We start from the raw sequence: 17,514 nt of genomic DNA on the forward strand, positions 1-17,514 counted from the left end.
TTTCAGTTATTTCTATTTCACGTGCCCGTGTGTGTGTGTGTGTGTGTGTGTGTGTGTGTGTGTGTGTGTGTGTGTATGGATGCATGTGTGCACCCATGTGTATGTGTAGGTGACCATGCATGTATGTGGGGGCAGAAGTCAACATCATGTGTGTCTTGATAAACCACTCCTACCTTATAGTCTGAGACAGAGCCTCTCACTCAATTGTGGTTTACTGACTTGGCTAGTTTTCTGGTCAGCAAGCATGAGGATCTGCCTGCTTCCGCCTCCCCAGGGCTTATGTGTGTACAGCACTGCATCTGGTGTTTTATGTGGATGCTGGGGATCCGAACTCAGGCCTTCCTGCTTGCCTTGTCCCCGCTCTTCACCTGCCCCTATGTCTTAGTCAACACGAATGTGCACATTTCACGTCTTGGTATTTTTCCGCAGTTGCTTCAACATTGAAGCATTTGCTTTCAGTGTGCCCCTTTGGTTCGTGTTGCTGTTACTTGCATTTTCTGTACTTCATGTAGGAACCCAAGACTTATGAACTCAGTCATAAGTTGGAGTGCACAGGAGCTCATAACCCTGCCCCTTCCTTTCGTAGGAATTTACCCAACTCCCTACATACCTGAATTGCAGAATCAGGCACAGGAGCGATTGATATGGTCTATTTGTATTAAATTTGGTTCTCCTGGATGGCAGCCTGCAGGAAACTTAGGAATGCTAGAACACCACCCATGTCCTACTGACCCCTAAGTCTTCTAGTTCTTTTTGGCTTCTAGAAAAGAGACCAGACTCTAGCTTGGAGGAGTACATACTCTATCTAGTACTTTTAGCACACCTGTCCTTTACAGGTTAAAAAAGTAGCCAGCAGGGGCAGGATGCAGGATGTGATCGGCCTAGGAATGGGGACTTACCTCACCTCACATGCACAGGGAAGGAAAGGCAAATGCATCAGATCTCTGCATTCAGCCCACCTCTGCAGGTCTTTCTGAATCCACCTTGGAGAGAACTATTAGTACTGAAAGTAGACATTCGCTAAAGTGGCTGTCCAAAACTTTTGATTTTTGAACTTTTTATTAGTAGTACCAAGTATGACTGATAATCCTGAACCTCACAAGCTGTCGAAGTGCAGAGAAGAGGCTTCGATGAGGTTCTCGGCCCTCAGCTGACATTCTCTATCATCCTCTATCCCCCAGGCTCAGAGCATATCATGGAGGAGGTGGTAGAAAGGTTGTAAGAGTGAGCGATGAGGGAGATCCTCTGTGAATCCGTGTCTTCTGGACACAGCAGGGCCATTGCGCTCACGAACTCACAGGAGCTGTGGTTACCTGCATGACCTGTCCAAGATCAAGTCAGTCAGCATTCTCCCATGGATGAGGGAGGGGCACACATGCCCTAGCCCCATGCTGGGGCACTAGTAGTGACAGATGGCTGTTAGGGGAAGGAAAGTCATTTTTTCCCCCGAGGTATGGATGTGCTCTAGTGGATAGTGCCCCATCCATAGGCAGCATTGGTTGGACTCCGTGGATTTAAGGAAAAATAGGACATGGAATTGGAAAAGGGATGTGTCTTAGTTACTTTTCTACTTCTGTGACAAAGCACAATGACCAAGCCAACTTAGAGAAGAAAGCATTTAATTTAGGGATTCACAGTTCCAGAGGGTAGTAGAGTCCATGGCTTTCATCACAGGGAACTTTGAAGCAGGCTTGGAGGTATGGCTGGAGCAGCTGAGAACTTATGTCTGACTCACAAGGAGGAGGGAAGGGAGGAGAGAGAGAGAGAGGAGAGGGAGAGGGAGAGGGGGAGGGAGGAGAGAAGAGAGAGAACACACACAAGCATGAGAGTGTAAAAAAGCATACTAACTGGGAATGCTGTGGACTTTTGAAACCTGCAATATATGAGTCTTTGTGGCCCATTCTCATTCAAACCACAATGCATGTATTGGGGAAATCTGGGAAAAATTGGGAGGGCAGAAATAGGGGATGAATATAATCTAACTGCATTATATGCTATAAAAGTATAATTCAGTGTTATGAGAAAAAATGGTAACTCATCATAAATAATCAAACTCCATCTCACAAAATTATATCTTCTTGTTTTTAATTAAGGAAAAATCCACACTTGGGAGACTCGGGCCTTCAGTAGTAGACCTAATTCAAGGCACTCCTCCTTCATCTGTCCAGCTTTCATCCAGCCAAAGAGGCCGAAAGAGAAGCCCAGAGGATGCCGACTCGGACGTGGAGTTTGTCTGCATGACTAAGATTCAGAAGAGGTCTGTGAGGAGGAGTGTGAAACACCAGCAGCAGAGTCATGTGCCCGCTCTGTCGGAAAACCTCAAGCTCATGGAGGCATCCCAGGCAGGTGGTTTTTTTCCCCCTTTCTTTTCTCTTACTCACAAGATGTTTAATAATTTCCATGTTCTGGAAATAGCATCTGGTAAAGGTTTGGCTTCATGTTCACATTTTTAGCTCACTCTAATTATGGGATGTACATTGCAGCCCGTGTTTGCTGGATAGAGTCCCAATTTCTATTTTTTCTCCTCGAATTCTCTATTTTGGAAGAAAAATTAGACTGCTAATATCAGCACAATGTGGAGAATTCAGCCAAGTGATGGTGCCCCAAAGAATACCTGGATGGGAAAAGGTCTTATGTTTGTGGCGTAAAAACCACATATTTTAGATCTTAAATATAGAGATCAGCTTAAATATACATGTATGTAAAGCTAACATGAACTGAATGTATTTACCTACTGTTTGTATATGCACAAACACTTCGGTAGATTTACATTGTGTGTGTGTGTGTGTGTGTGTGTGTGTGTGTGTGTGTGTGTGTGTGTGTGTGTGTTCCTCTATTCTGTATAATCTTCTTGTGGACCTTTCAGCCTATGTACACATGTGTCTCCTCCCTCATCCAGCTTACAGTTTAATACTTTGACAGACAGATGCGAACTGCAACTGTGGCAGCTACTTAGGTTTTTATTTTCCTCCTATTGTTTTGAGGGAGTTTTACTATGTTTCCCAGGCTTTTCTCCCTCCTCAGACTCCAGAGTAGCTGGAACTAGATTGAAATGCTACTCTACCTAGCATATTGTAGCATTTAAAAATTTTTATTTTTATTTCTATTTGTGTGCATGTGTATTTGTCTGTGTAGATGTATACCGTTTGTGGGTGAGTACCCGCAGAGTCTAGCAGAGGATGTCAGATGCCCTGGAACTGGTTTTATGGGCAATTGTGAGCCACTGGATTTGTGGGTTAAGAACCAAACTTTGGTGCTGGATGTGAGCAATAAGGATTCCTAACTGCTCAATGTTCTCTGCAACCGACCTTATGGTGGCTGTTTGTGACACAAGAACACTAATGCTTACAATGAGGAATTTAACTAAGAATGTAACAAAGATGTCTTTTTAGGGGGGAGGGTGTCCCTGTTTTTAGGATTACATTCAATTAAAGTTAATAATGAGAAAGGCAGAACATTTGACCCATCGATGAATACAAAGTATTTTTAAGGAGACAAGCCATGATAACACAGAGGCATGGAAAAGAACAGTGTTGACAGCCATTGAAATAGGGGCTTCAGAGAGCAATTGGCCTGTGGAGAGGAACATGAGTTCAGCTTAAAATGTGCGACTTCCAAGGAAAGGCGTCCAATACAGTGACCCTAGCTTTAGAGTTGAACTCTAAACAGGACTCATGAGCTTGTGAAGTGCTGACACATTTGAGTGTGAGTGGGGGTGAAGGGTACGTGAGGAGGAGCGGGACGGTCAAGGCTGGGGAGGTAACTGCACAGACTGTGGAGGACTTGCTAGTCCGAGGGGAAGGGAAAGTAGGAATAGGTTGCATCTTCCAAGTGGGGAATAAGGAGATTAAAAAAAAGAGCTGGGCAAGAGAGCTAAATTCCATAGGTCTGAAGAATGTTCTTTGACTTAACCAAACTTAGAGGCAGTAGAAGTGATAGGAGGAAGCCTTGTTGCTGCTGCTGCTGTTGCTGGTGAAGAGGTCAGAAGCCAGATTGGGATCCGTTGGCAGATGGAGACTCATCAAATGGAGGCAGAATGTACATCAGCTCTTGAAAACTAAGTTATTTTGGTTTTGGAAGACATTATATTTATGGAAATCAAACATGGGGTAGGCATATCAGGAGATCATTAAATTCTTTATAAATATTTAAAACAAAGGTGGTTTTCTTTTTTTTTTGTAAAATTGTTAGGTGTTGTTAGTTGATCTTTACATGTCCTTGTTTGAATGATATATTTCTTTCCATTTCTCACTGCCTTTTTCTTTCATGGTCTATTTATATAGATTTTCTTTGGTTTGTGATCCTCTTGCCTCTGCCTTCTAGGTGCTGGGTTTATAGGTCTGTGTTTCCAGACCTGGCCAGTCATGTATTTTTGAGGGCAAAGATCAGTTGAATTTTCCTTGAATTATCCTGCAGTTAATACAGTCTCTATGAAATAGTTAAAGTGGCTTAATGTAAACTATTGATTGGTTCTAATCCTTGCATAATTTTTGTTACTATTTTAGGTCTCTTCGTGGGAAACAAAGAAGAGGCAGAGTGAAAACCTTGTACAGGAATGCAAGGCATCCCCTGAAGTTGAAACTAGCAGCAGAGATCCAACTGTAGTCCTGGTAAGATTAACTTCACCGATGAATGGCACCTTAAGACAGTTTCATATTCATAAAAATGGAAGGGTCCGTTAGATCTGGGTAGATGAAACATACAGTTCAGTCACTTGAAGATGAAGGAGCATGTCCCAGAGACATTAGCTGTTACATGTGGCTGCATGAACCAGTAAATACATAACTAACCTCCAGCCCATGACCTCTTTCTTTTAATTACCAGACTGTGAGAATTGTGACATATGTGTAAATGTATAAAAATTGTGCATATAATTTGAAGAGCATATCAGAGCTCCAAGCCCCAATCCAAATTATAAGCAGTTTTAAATATGAACTCATCAGAAATTATAATTCTTTTTTGATGATTTTGGTCCTTCTTGTTTATTTACTTCATGTCTGTCTGTCTATTTTGTGGTGCTAGGGACCACTAAGTTACAACATCAGTACCTGAAGTATTATTTTGAACTGACTTAAATGGGGTGGCTACCAAAAACCCCCTGGAGAAATCTCTTCGGGAAACACGGGCACACTTTCCACTCACTCCACTAGATAATGCATCATCATTCTGACTGATGGTTGGTATCAAACAGCTATGTATCTTGGCAACTGTGGAATCTCTTTGACTTCACTAAGCCAAGTGTGGCAAACCCTTGTTGTTCATGATTGATTTAAGAACTGGCCAAGCCATTGACTCTTCACCCTGTTAAAGACATAGCCCGTATGTTGTATAGCATCCCTTTATATTCATGAATTGTTTAAATTGTACTTGGTCCAATGAGGAACATATTTCTTCTGACTTTACGTCCCTTCATGAGAACATCATTGACGCAAGGCACACAACAGGGCTATAGGGAGATTTTATTTAGAAAAATAGAGAGCCGGGTGGTGGTGGCGGCGGCGGCGGCGGCGGCGGCGGCGGCGGCGGCGGCGGCGGCGGCGGCAGCAGCGGCGGCGGCAGCAGCTGCGGCGGCGGCGGCGCATGCCTTTGATCCCAGTACTCAGGAGGCAGAGCCAGGTGGATCTCTGTGAGTTCGAGGCCAGCCTGGTCTACAGAGCGAGATCCAGGACAGGCACCAAACCTACACAGAGAAACCCTGTCTCGAAAAAAAAAAAAAAGAAAAAGAAAAAGAAAAAGAAATAGATACGGAAAATTTCAAATGAAGTTCCATCAGTCCCCATGTGCCCATTTTCCACCCCCAGCTGTGATCACCTTGGCCAGTCTGCTTTCTCCTATTTGTGTCTAGTCCCTGCTACCCCGGGCATCACACCTAGCCCATTCCAGTTGTCTTAAGAAGCCATTAGAAAAAAGAAAGAAAACACATTGAAAGGGAGTAACTGATGTACAGGAGCAGGAAAAAAAACCAACAGAACAAACAAACAAAAACCTTTAATATCAATGATAAGACATACCAAAATCCAGGACATCTAGCAAGTAAAGCATTAAAGCATTTTCAAAGTTAGAAAAGAGGTCAGAATTTAACCGGAAGCTGGAAAGGATGGGAGAACTACAAGCAGCGTTTTAACCACAGACCTCTGTGACGCACAGTTTGACACAGCTGCACCTGTGACTGTTAGGGGTCACCGCTTGTTTTGCAGAGACATCAACGTCTTCATCTGCTTTTCGTGGAGTTGTTACGTTGTCCCCTTTCTAAATGGTGCACGGGGTTTTAGTAAGGGCTTATTCACAAATTAGCTGCGTTGCCTTTGTGTGGTCTGTTTGTCCAGGTCTGCTGCTTTTGTGGGTGTGGGCATGGTAGGTAGGATGATGTGATCTTAGCAGGGCATTCGTTTTCACACTCATATAACTAATTAATGTACATAAGTGTGCCTTAGTGAGATGAACGTTAATTTTTGTTTGGCCATAATTGAAATAATTCAACCTATAAATGCCTATCTGTCTGTACTTTCTTAAAGTAAAGAAAAAAAAAAGATTCTTAACCCCTAAGATCCTTCACAGTTATCTTTTAATTACTGTGTATATGTGTGAATGTAGTATAGTGGATGTGTGTATGTGCACACACACACACACACACACACACACACATTTAACTTTGTTTCATCTGGATGCTCTGATTGTTGAATATAAAGGGGGAAAGTAGCCAGTGCTACCAGCAGTGGTACAGAAGTTGTTGCCTAAGAAAGAAAAATTAGCTATAATACAAGACACCCTCCAATGCTACTATTTATTATTTTGGTGAGCTTAATTGGGTGTGGAACCTAGGGCCTTATTCTCTCATATAATAGACTCAGAACTGTGGTGTGTTCAGTTCCCACAGAAAGGCCTTACCTCGTGCCTGGCTGTGCTCTGTTGTTCTAGCTTCATGTTGTCTGGGGAACAGTTTCATTAGAATTAGCTTATTTTTCCTTGACGGTGTTAATAGTGGCTACCCATCTGCCTTTAGAAAAGATGAACACGTGCACATGTTCACATTAGGGCACTTAATTCTCCTCCTTGCTGACTTTGGGTACCTCACTGGCTCTGTATGGACAGTTGTCCAAGTTCAAGTGAAACAATGATAGCCTCGCTTGCCCCTCCCATTCCCATTTGGGTTCACATTGCTTATTATTTCATGTTGCTTATTATTTCACGTTGCTTATGATTTCAGCTATGGAATAATTTTTTCTTCCAAATCACCTTGATGCTGTGGCTCAGTATCATAACAGTTTCATCTGTTATCCTAAGTTCTTCCTCTTTCCCACCCCAAAATCTTTCTTTTCTTTTCTTTTTTAAATTAAAAATGGATTTTCCCCACACAATCTATCCTGATTATGGTTTTCCCTCTCTCTACTCCTCCCAGTTCCTCCCCGCTCCCCTCCCACCTCCCCTCCCATCTAGATCCACATCTAGATCTACATCTTTCTGTCTCTAGTTAGAAAGCAAACAGGCATCTAAGGAATAAGACAAAAATAAGATAAAGCAAAAACAAACTGGAATAGGACTAAACAAACTAACAGAAGAAAAAGAGCCAAAGAAAAAGCATGGGAACACAGATAGACGTAGATACACACATTGCACACACAGGAATCCCTTGAGAACACAAAACCAGAAGCCATGATGTATATGCAAAGGATCTGTAAGTTTTTTTTTTTTAAAAAAGCTCTGACACAACATTATGAGACAGCTTCTTTATTAACCAATGGTAGCAACACATTCACAGTGTACAGAAAGACCATCTCACAGCAATCTACAGGCCAGAGCCTCGAATCAATTTTAAGAGCCCAAACCATCTAAAACTGGTTTGTGTACACACACACACACACACACACACACACACACACACACACACACACAGATGAAATCTTGCCATTGGCAGCAACATGCATAGATGGAGCTTGTGTTCTGTTGCCGTCTACTGCTGGCCATGATGGGTCCTGCGCTGAAGAGTGATTTTCAATGCCTTCCTTTTCTTTGTATCACATGTCACATACTCCCAAGGTCTTGGGCTCATTTGCCTCGTCTGCAGTCGATTCTGGCTGTGTAGATGGTTGTCACTGCCCCAGCATTTTTTTTAGTGTTGATATTAATTTATGCCTGGACTTTTAGCCAGTGTAGGGTATTCATTTTCTGAGACCATGCAATCAAAGTGTTCTTGGTTAGACCTTGTACATCATTCAGCACTGTGGAAGTTCCCAACTGGGACTTAGTAAGCTTAAGGTACTTTCTAGATACTAAAAACAAACAAACAAACAAAAAAAAAACCAGTGAAAATAATGAGGAGTTTTTCAAAAGACATCTTCATCCTCTTCCACATGTGCTGGTTAGCCTCACAGTCAGATTGGTGTGGGACCCTCCGTCCGAACTTCAGCAAACTTCAGTCATTATTCTCCACAATTCTATTAGCCCAGGAATCATCCTCCAACAATGTAGGGAAACTAGTGTGATCCAAAATTATCATCTCTGTCCCTACACAGCTGAATTGTTCTCATATTCTGGTGTGTGTGTGTGTGTGTGTGTGTGTGTGTGTGTGTGTGTGTGTAGGACAAGGCATGTGGGTGGTAGATCTGAGTGTGGGCACATCTGAGTGTCTTACCTGAGTCAGTTCCCTTCTCTGTGTGGCCAGGATGACATTTGAGGCTTGTTCTTGTCCTGTGTCACTTCATCTACTCTTGGTGGCCTGAGGAGGAGTGTTTTCATTCACACCTCCCACATGAGGAAGAGAAGAGGTCTTCCACAGTCACACTGCTGGAGGTGGTCACACTGAGCCCCAGCTGTCCGACCACAGCTCCTTCTTCTTTAAGGGCTCACTGTGGCATTTCCTTTTCTCTGTCATCACCGTAACTATGGTAACTGATCAGTTGTCAATGCATCCTCTTCCACTTAGACCAGCGGAGACATGCCAACCTTCCTCACTTAAACATGAGAATTCCAAGAAATAGCCATGCAGAATATTGGTTGGCATCTAAGAATTTGGGGCTAGATGGCTTCCAAGTTGTATAGATGAATATCTACTCTAGGTGGAAGTTTCTGTACCGCCTGGTCCCTGGAACCTCTGCCTGTTCAGTCCCAAATAAACAGACACAGGTTTATATTAATTACAAGCTGTTTGGTCTGTAGCTCAGGCTTCTTGCTAGCTAGCTCTTTCATCTTAATTTAACCCATTTCTATTAGTGTATACTTTGCCATGTGGCTTCATGGTGTTACCTGTATTTCGTTACGTCTTACTCCCCCAACAGTGCTCAGAGTCTTCTCTGACTCTGCCTTCTTATTCTTGTCTCTCTGCTTGGATTCCTCGCCTGGCTCTATTCTGCCTTGCCATAGGCCATAGCAGCTTCTTTACTAACCAATGGTAGCAACACATTCACAGTGTACAGAAAGACCATCTCACAGCAATCTACAGGCCAGAGCCTCGAATCAATTTTAAGAGCCCAAACTATCTAAAACTGGTGTGTGTACACACACACACACACACACACACACACACACACACACACACACACAGATGAAATCTTGCCATTGGCAGCAACATGCATAGAACTGGAGGATATTAAATGATATGGAACAGGCCCCAAAGACAAACTATACATGTCCTCCCTCATTTCCGGAAGCTGAAAAAGTTGACTTCATAGATGTCAGTACAGGTAGGAAGGGTAGAAGGACAGAAAAGGAGTGAGCAATGGCTACCAAAACACATTTCCAAAAGGAGAAATGGTCTTAGGTTACATAACGCAGAAGGGAACGGTCATCCACGGCAACTGCTAATGCCATAATTTAAAATAACTGCACAAGAGTTCAGAAGTTACCAACCCAGAATATTTGAGGAGCTGGAGATGCTAAATGCCATGATGTGCCATTCCACATTGTATACATGTATTGAACTTCAGTACTGGGTGGGCCCATAGGGAAATGCAAATGCTTTATGCCAAATAAAGACTTTTAATGACCAACCCACGGGTCTGGAGAGATGGCTCAGCACTTGCTGCTCTTGCAGAGGATGAAAATTTAATTCCCAGCACCCACATCCTTTGTGAGCTTCCCACAGCTCCAGTTCCAGGGAACCTGACACCCTCTTCTGGCCTCCATGGGCACACACACACACACACACACACACACACACACACACACACACGCAGCATACTCATCCACATAAATAAAAATAAATGTTTAAAAAATTTAATCCAGCCAGGCGGTGGTGGTGCACACCTTTGATCCCAGCACTTGGGAGGCAGAGCCAGGTGGATCTCTGTGAGTTCAAGGCCAGCCTGGTCTACAGAGCGAGATCCAGGACAGGCACCAAAGCTACACAGAGAAACCCTGTCTCGGAAAAAAAAAATTAATCCAGCATTGACTCCTTGCTCAGATTAATATAAATCTCCTTAAGCTTCTCTCGCTCCTTGTCCTCCCTACATCTGACCTGAACGATATACTTGTTTTTGTCTCGGTGCTCAGCTCTTCTAGTTAACCTGGACTGGTATTACAGTCATCTTATAGATCACTGTAAGACCATTGCTCTCTGGGCAGCCCCTCATCTCGGCTCTAAGGAAGACGGGAGTCTTGTTTTGTTTGTTTTGGAATGTGATTGTGGCCGTAGACTTACCTTTCCCCATGACCTGGTGTTGTCTTACCTTGGGCCTCAAGAAAACCCATTATTTTCTCACATCTGTGGATGAATGCTTGATATTCCGACCTGTTTTCTGTCTCAAGCATTTCCAGCATTATGTGTAAAGCTCTAATGTGCCCCACTTTATCCCAGTTGTGAAAGAAGGAGCAGCTATTTCATCTCATCTCTTATAAGTATGCCAATTTTTGTCAGCAGAATCAGCGTCTGCGGAAACACGATTATATTTCCCCCTGTCACTGCTCAGAGTCTTACGGCTCTGCCAAGGACTTGGCTAAATTTAAGTAAAAAACTCCTGTACATTGCTGTATGATAAACTGGCAGTCTGACTCCAGACTCCAACCAAAACTTTGGAACTTGGGTTCCATACCCCAGAACTGGGACTGGACCTGTTTTATCAGTATCCCCATGCCCCACTGCCACACTCAAAAGTGAGGCATTCTGGGGAGCTGTTACGACATCATGCATGATAGAAGCAATATAAATGAAAGGAAGCAGTGGGAAGAGACTAGCAAACAGCCTGTCAAAGAGTTAAGAGTTCTTTCAAGTCATGTCACAAGATGAAATATACGAAGCAACTACAGACACTCCTCCCAAGAGGCTCTTTGGTTAACGCCAGCAGCATCCCAGGTTGTCAGCCCCCAACAGATGGCTACAAAAGCAAATGATAAATTTGAAGAAAGCTCAATTTGAAAAACTCCAAATTTGAGGAATTGGGTGAGAATAATTTTCTGAAACTCAAGGACGTGAGACAGAAGTACAGACTTTTTACTGTGCATACGCATGCCTTAATTCACCGTTCTGGCCTACACATTCCAAATTCCTGAAGAAATTTTCTGATTGTAGTAGGAATCGATGTTTGTTCTTTTCTTGTGTCTGTTTTCATCTGTAATCATCTTCAGTTACTAGTCTGAATGTATGAGGTAAATGTAATTTGCTAAAACACGAGCAATTATCTCTATACCATGGTCATACACAGATAGTTTAGATTTAAAATAATGAGATGTCATACAAGCTTTAAAAAAATATTGTCCCTATGTGGGCAGTCTTCACAGCTAATGTGAATTGTGCTGAGATTATTTCTTTAAGATTGATGAATTGGTAGTGTGTGCGTGTGTGTGTGTGTGCGTGTGTGCCTTTGTGTTATATATGTGCGCCATACATATGCAAGGGTCGGTGGATGTCAGAAAGGAAGGGCATCAGATACCCTGGGACTGCAGTCATAGGTGGTTGTAAGCTGCCATGTGCCTGCTGTAAAGGCAGTAAATTCCCTTGATGCTAAGTCCTCTCTTCCAGCCCCTCACCAGACCTTATGATCAGACTGACTTGAACTCTCTTGTCCTCTGTGGACACTTCTCCCTCTGCGGATCAGGTCTTGAGGGCAGACCGGCATGCGGGTTTATCATCTGTGTTCAAAGTGCGTGTGCTGCCCACTTTTTTGAAGAATTATTTGATATTCTGACCTGTTCCCTGTCTCCAGCATTTCCAAACTCAGGAGTTCTGTCAACAGAATTCTATCCACATCTTCAAAAGCATGATGGCCAGGTCCTTCTGCCAGAAATACTTTAAGAGTCAATGGAGCCTTAGATGTTTGGGGAGACGTAACCACCAGTGTACTCAGAAAAGAGTTTGACGCAGTTTGGGGCCCAAGAAGGATCTGGGAATAAAGCAACAAGTGGATGGAGGCATCTCTGTGTGTCAGAGACAAGACAAGCCTCACGGTGACACCCGGTTTGCTCTTTATTTTTAGTCATTCTCTCTGAGGGACTCCTTTCTGCTCCCTGGAAGCACCAGGGCTGTCTGAATTCCTAAGATCAGTGACAGAGCTCCCATGTAGAAACTGAAGAGCACAGGGTGAGTTGGCAAGCTCTCAGTCCAGACTTTGTTTATGGTGGTTAAAATCCACCCCAGAGGACAACCCCAAACAGCTCAACTAAATTTTGAGTACCAGTGTTAGATGATGAAGAGCTTAAAAGGTGACTGACCCCAAATCAGATAAAGAAAAAAAGAGTAGCAAAGAGCCTACCTAATGAGCCCCTGACTCCGTTGTATTCACCCTGGTCCTTGTTCTGAATCCTCACAAATTTTCATAAGAAACTGTATTGGTATTGCAGTCATGGAATGTTATGATGACAAGATTTTAAAACATTGAAGTTGCCTGCATTTCAAAAGAAGACCATTTCTTAATCCACCTTTCTGGTTGCCTTCCTGTGAGCCTGGAAAGGACTAGGGTTGTTTCTAATACTACCAAACCATTCCTTGGGAACCCTTTCATGAGATAAAGTCCAGAGGTACCCAAGGGCTTCGAGGAAAATGATCTACAGTCAGCCCCTCCTGAATCATCCATCAGCACACAGCAGACTGTACAGATAGCCGCCAGATGAATGGGAAACACGCAAAGGAGCATCTCATGGCTGACTTAGCCTGTAGCTAAATAGTAGGGACCTGTGAGTAAACTACCAACATGAGCCACGTTATCAAGGTGAGTTTACTAAGTAGTGTTATGCCAGAGATTGTGAGAGGCAACAAATAAAGTGCATAACCGTAGCCCTAAAGGAACGGGGAAGTTAAAAGACACTCTTACCCATATCCCATGAGGAGCATTGTATTATGGGAAGATGACAGGCTGTAGCCTAAGAGAAGATGCTGTTTCAAATTCAAACCTACATGCTGCTTGCCAGTGTTGCCAACTCTTGACGTGCTATGGCTTAGTTTTTGTAAATAAAGTAAGAATAACATCACATACTGGCATGGTTGCTATACAAGTGAATGGGAAAATTGGTTGTGCTGAAATGAAAATAATTCTGTGTCAAGTGAAAGGTGTCTTTTAAAGCCACCTTCTGTAATTTGGGAGGAGCCAGATTCACTCTTCATTGGGTAATCCGGGAGAAGGAAGCAGAGAAGGCAAAATTCTGTAGGGAGAAGATGGGACGAGGCTTGGGGAGGGAGGGACCCCAGAGGCTATAAATCCTGGAGCTGCAAACCAGAGGACAATGTCAGACAGGGATGAAGCGGGTGTCCGTGGCACAGCACACTTCCGCTGCGACAGTCGGATACCTATGAAGCAGATGTTTAATGGCAACTTCAAATTGATTTATAGTTTTGCTAAGTGGAAATATTTCCTTTATTTCTTAATATAATTCTCAATATTTTTTGGTAGACTTAGATTCTCTCTTACCCCCTCCCCCCGAGGGAGGAATCAACCAAACTGTGAGTTCTGCTTTGAAGTATCATGGCAAGAATTGAAAGTAAATGAGAAATAATAAATAATAATAGCAACAACGAATCAAGGCTGCTGCATGGTCCAGTGTTTTCCAAGTCATAGTTGATTGGCTACAAATGACAGTAGCTGTAGTATATCTTCATAGTAGCTGTTGAGAAGAAGGAAGAATGACTGAATGCTGGAGAAGTGGAAAAGGAATTTTGAAGGAGCAAGACCTATATTTGTCTTTTAAAATTGATACAAATTTTAAAAAAGCAAAGTGAGGGGGCATTGCAGGTAGACCCTCCATATTGGCAGAGTTGTCAAAGTAGGACTTTCTGTGATACTTCTAGGGAATTCATGGCTGAACCTTAGGTTATAACAGAAATGTTTTCTACAAGAAAGTGAATTATGACCCATTAGCTCAGAATCATATTGAAAAGGTTCTGGGAAGTAAGAGACTTTATGCTTGAAATGGTAAGGGGGCAGATCCTGCAGGAAATTTTCATTGTGTTTTTGTTAATCATGGAGATTTTGTTTCAAAAACCTTATCTGACAGTGATAATAACTGAATTGGAAATAGAAGGCATTAAAGAAACGAAACAAATAAAAATACAAGTAGGATCCCACTGCCTGAAATATAAGGAAGATGACATAAAAATGTTTGGAAGAAAAATTGCGCATTGTGGTAAAGAGTATGAAAGACTAAATAATAAAATCAGTGTTGAGACAAATGTGTACCATAAACGAGAAAGGAACAGATCACCAGAGGAATCTACTTGGTGGCCATTGATAACACTGAGGATTTGCGGTATCAGCAAGATATTTGTATTTAAATGTTGTGGCGTCAGTTGTGTAGGTGAGGAGGCACAGTAAAGAAACTGCCAACATGACTGCTCCACGATAAGGTTATAGTTTTTACTGTAGATGTGAGAGGGAACAACCAGAGGCATCTGGAAGAGTCTAGATCAGAGACAGAAGTCAACTGGTCATGGCCAGGGCTAGGGAAGCAGGAGAGAATAATGGAGATAGTGCTGAGAGAGAGAGAGAGAGAAAGAGTACGTGCCAGGATTGTAGAGAAGAGTGGGTTAAAAGAGGGTGAGTCCTTGTGGAGAGAGAAGGGCCAGGAGGCTAGCCTATGGACTTTGAAATTTATAACAAGTACTTGTGAATAGGAACTGAGGAAGCCTGAGATGGCATGGGCTTTGATGTGCAGCCACAGGTGTATGTCAATGAAGAGCCATATATACCTTCTTCCAGAGGTAAGGGAAATGACTTCTTTTGGCAAACAGGAACCAGTTTTATAAGTTCCCAAGGAATGCAGGCTTTTATCTAACCACCAGAAATCTTACAGTCTAGTTTGAGCTCATTTCTAGATACATGGACTGCCTTTTGGGGTGTGGGAAGTTAGAGTTTCCATTGGACGTGACAAGTTGGAAATATCTAGAGCAGATGTGAAAGGTGAGCGGTGATGATGCTGATTAAGACATTGTTTACCTAAGACACAGTAGCTTATCCCTCTGCAATTTGAATTGGTCCACTGAGAGACTGAGGGTAGAGTAGAATCACGTGCCCAGGAAGAGTTGAGGCATAGAACCTACAGGAATGAAAAGAGAAAAGGATCCAAGAGAATGCTCATGTTCCTTTAACTCCGTAAGGGACACCACCATGCAGCAACAGGTGGAAGATGCCTGGGCTCTTCCTCAGTGTTTAGACCCTGCATGCACCACACAGCCAGCCCTGTTGAGTCAGGCTTTTTGGTGTAGTTGCCATTTTGCTGCCTCCACAGTGACCACTCTGGCCAACACCATCTCTTCTAGAGCAGCTGTGGAAGCCTCATTAACAGTCTCAATATTCCTCTGGCATCCACAGTCTAAAGTTCTGAGTGTCCCTTTTGAATTGTAAGTCACGTTAAGCTATTCTCAAAGCTTCTTATTCTTAGACAAATTCAGTGTCCTTGCTGTGGCCCCAGAGCCCTAGATGACCCAAGCTAGCATCTTTAGAGTTCTCAACACCTTTACTCAGTCCCTTCCATGTCTTCTAACACTCCAATAAATACTAATTAAACAAAAAAATAAGAATGGAACATCATGTCATGTAACATAAGTTCTGTGAAAAAAAAACATAAAAAGAAAATAGTTTAAATGCTACCTTCCCTTGTGGATTCTAATTCCTGGACTTCCTTTCACACATGGTCCCTCCCACCACTATCAAACAGCACACATGGCTTTTCAGTGTTTTGTGTGTTGTTTGTTATTGACCTAGATATCGGGGACCCAACAGAGAAGACAGTTTTGTGACAATGCTCACTCCTTGTCCTTGTGAAGGTGAAATTCTGGGATGTAAGGGAGGGCACAATAAAGAAACTGCTGAACTACTGACTACTCTGTGGGTAGAAAAGTCTATTCCAAACTGCCAAGGCTCTCTTAGGGCGGCAGGAAGGCAAGACCAGGAAAATCATAAAGAGAATAGAGTGAGTGTCTGGGGAGGAGAGAAGCCTGTGAAGTGAAACAGCCTGGGAGCTTAGGGTAGAACAGGAGATGAGGAAGGCCAGAATGCTAGCGTGGACTTTGGCGTGCACAACTGATCCATGTGAATAGGGAATCTGTAGGCGAGGAAAACGGTGACTCCTTTTCACAAACAGAACTCTCATTTCACAAGTTCCTGAGTAGTTCTGTGGGAGAGTTTTGCCAGCCATCCTCCTATAGTCCAGCTTGAACTGAGTTAGGACTGCCATTTTGGGGTTATACACTGCTTTTGGGGGAATTGGGGTTCCCTTTGGACCTGACATGTGGGGGCAGGGATCTGACGGTACATAAGATGGATAAGTGAATATGTTGCACAGTAGGTGTTGTTAAGTGCTCAGGAGAAAATGGGGCAGGGGAAAGGGATAGGCACATCTTCGTTGGCTGTGTCAGTGTGAGTTGTAATTTTAGGTAGGGTGCTCAAGGATGGTGGCAGTAAGTGGGTTCTGGAAAAAAAGGATGGATGCAAGAGGAACAAACAAGTCCCCAGACACAGCAAGCCAAAGGCCCTTGAGAGCAGAGGGTGGCTGGCATATGGATGGGGAGGTAGCCACAAAAAAGAAATGGAGGGAAGGGGCAGAGAACATGGATCAGCTGGGTCAGATCATGTTGGGTCCTACATTCTTATTTCTCACCTCTTACTTTTCTTCACTGAATGTGTCACCTGATACTGAGTGTTTGTCTCTTTATTTATTAAGGATCTTTCCCATACAGTAGAGAATAGGCTGCAAAAGGCAGGACTTTGGATTTTACACCACATCAGGGCATGATCCACATTACAAACTCAATTCCAATGGAAAAATGAATATGTGATGGGGAGGAGCCTGTAACAAAAAAATGTTAACTGTGAAGAGGAAAAATGGCCTGTTGAATTTGGCAGAAGGGCATTTACTTGTCCGGTTCCTTTTTGACGTCCCTGACAATTCTATGTACCCAGTGGGGGCAAAGGCACAAAGGAAGAGAAGGAAAGAAACCAGACAAAGTGAAGCCATCCAGTTCCCGAGTTTCCTAGCAACAGGCACTGCACCGCCTGTGATATCCCCCATTCCACTCTGACTTAGTCCCGACTTGTTGTCTTTTTACATAGAGACTTTACAAAGTGAGCAGTTGATATTGTCACCGGCCTGCCT

At 43.1% G+C, this 17,514-nt stretch overlaps 1 protein-coding gene across 1 annotated transcript in view; it reads left to right on the plus strand.

Moving 5' to 3' along the window:
- The window catches only part of Morc1 (MORC family CW-type zinc finger 1), a 153,715-nt gene that overhangs the window by 115,837 nt on the left and 20,364 nt on the right, over positions 1 to 17,514 (plus strand). The window contains exons 19-20 of the mRNA XM_052739763.1: positions 2,094 to 2,342; positions 4,506 to 4,610. Coding sequence (XP_052595723.1) covers positions 2,094 to 2,342; positions 4,506 to 4,610 — 354 coding nt within the window. The remainder of the gene's footprint in view (positions 1 to 2,093; positions 2,343 to 4,505; positions 4,611 to 17,514) is intronic.

This window comes from Peromyscus californicus, unplaced genomic scaffold (assembly GCF_007827085.1).
Source record: "Peromyscus californicus insignis strain IS unplaced genomic scaffold, ASM782708v3 Scaffold_16__1_contigs__length_79575227, whole genome shotgun sequence".
Lineage (NCBI taxonomy): Eukaryota > Metazoa > Chordata > Mammalia > Rodentia > Cricetidae > Peromyscus > Peromyscus californicus.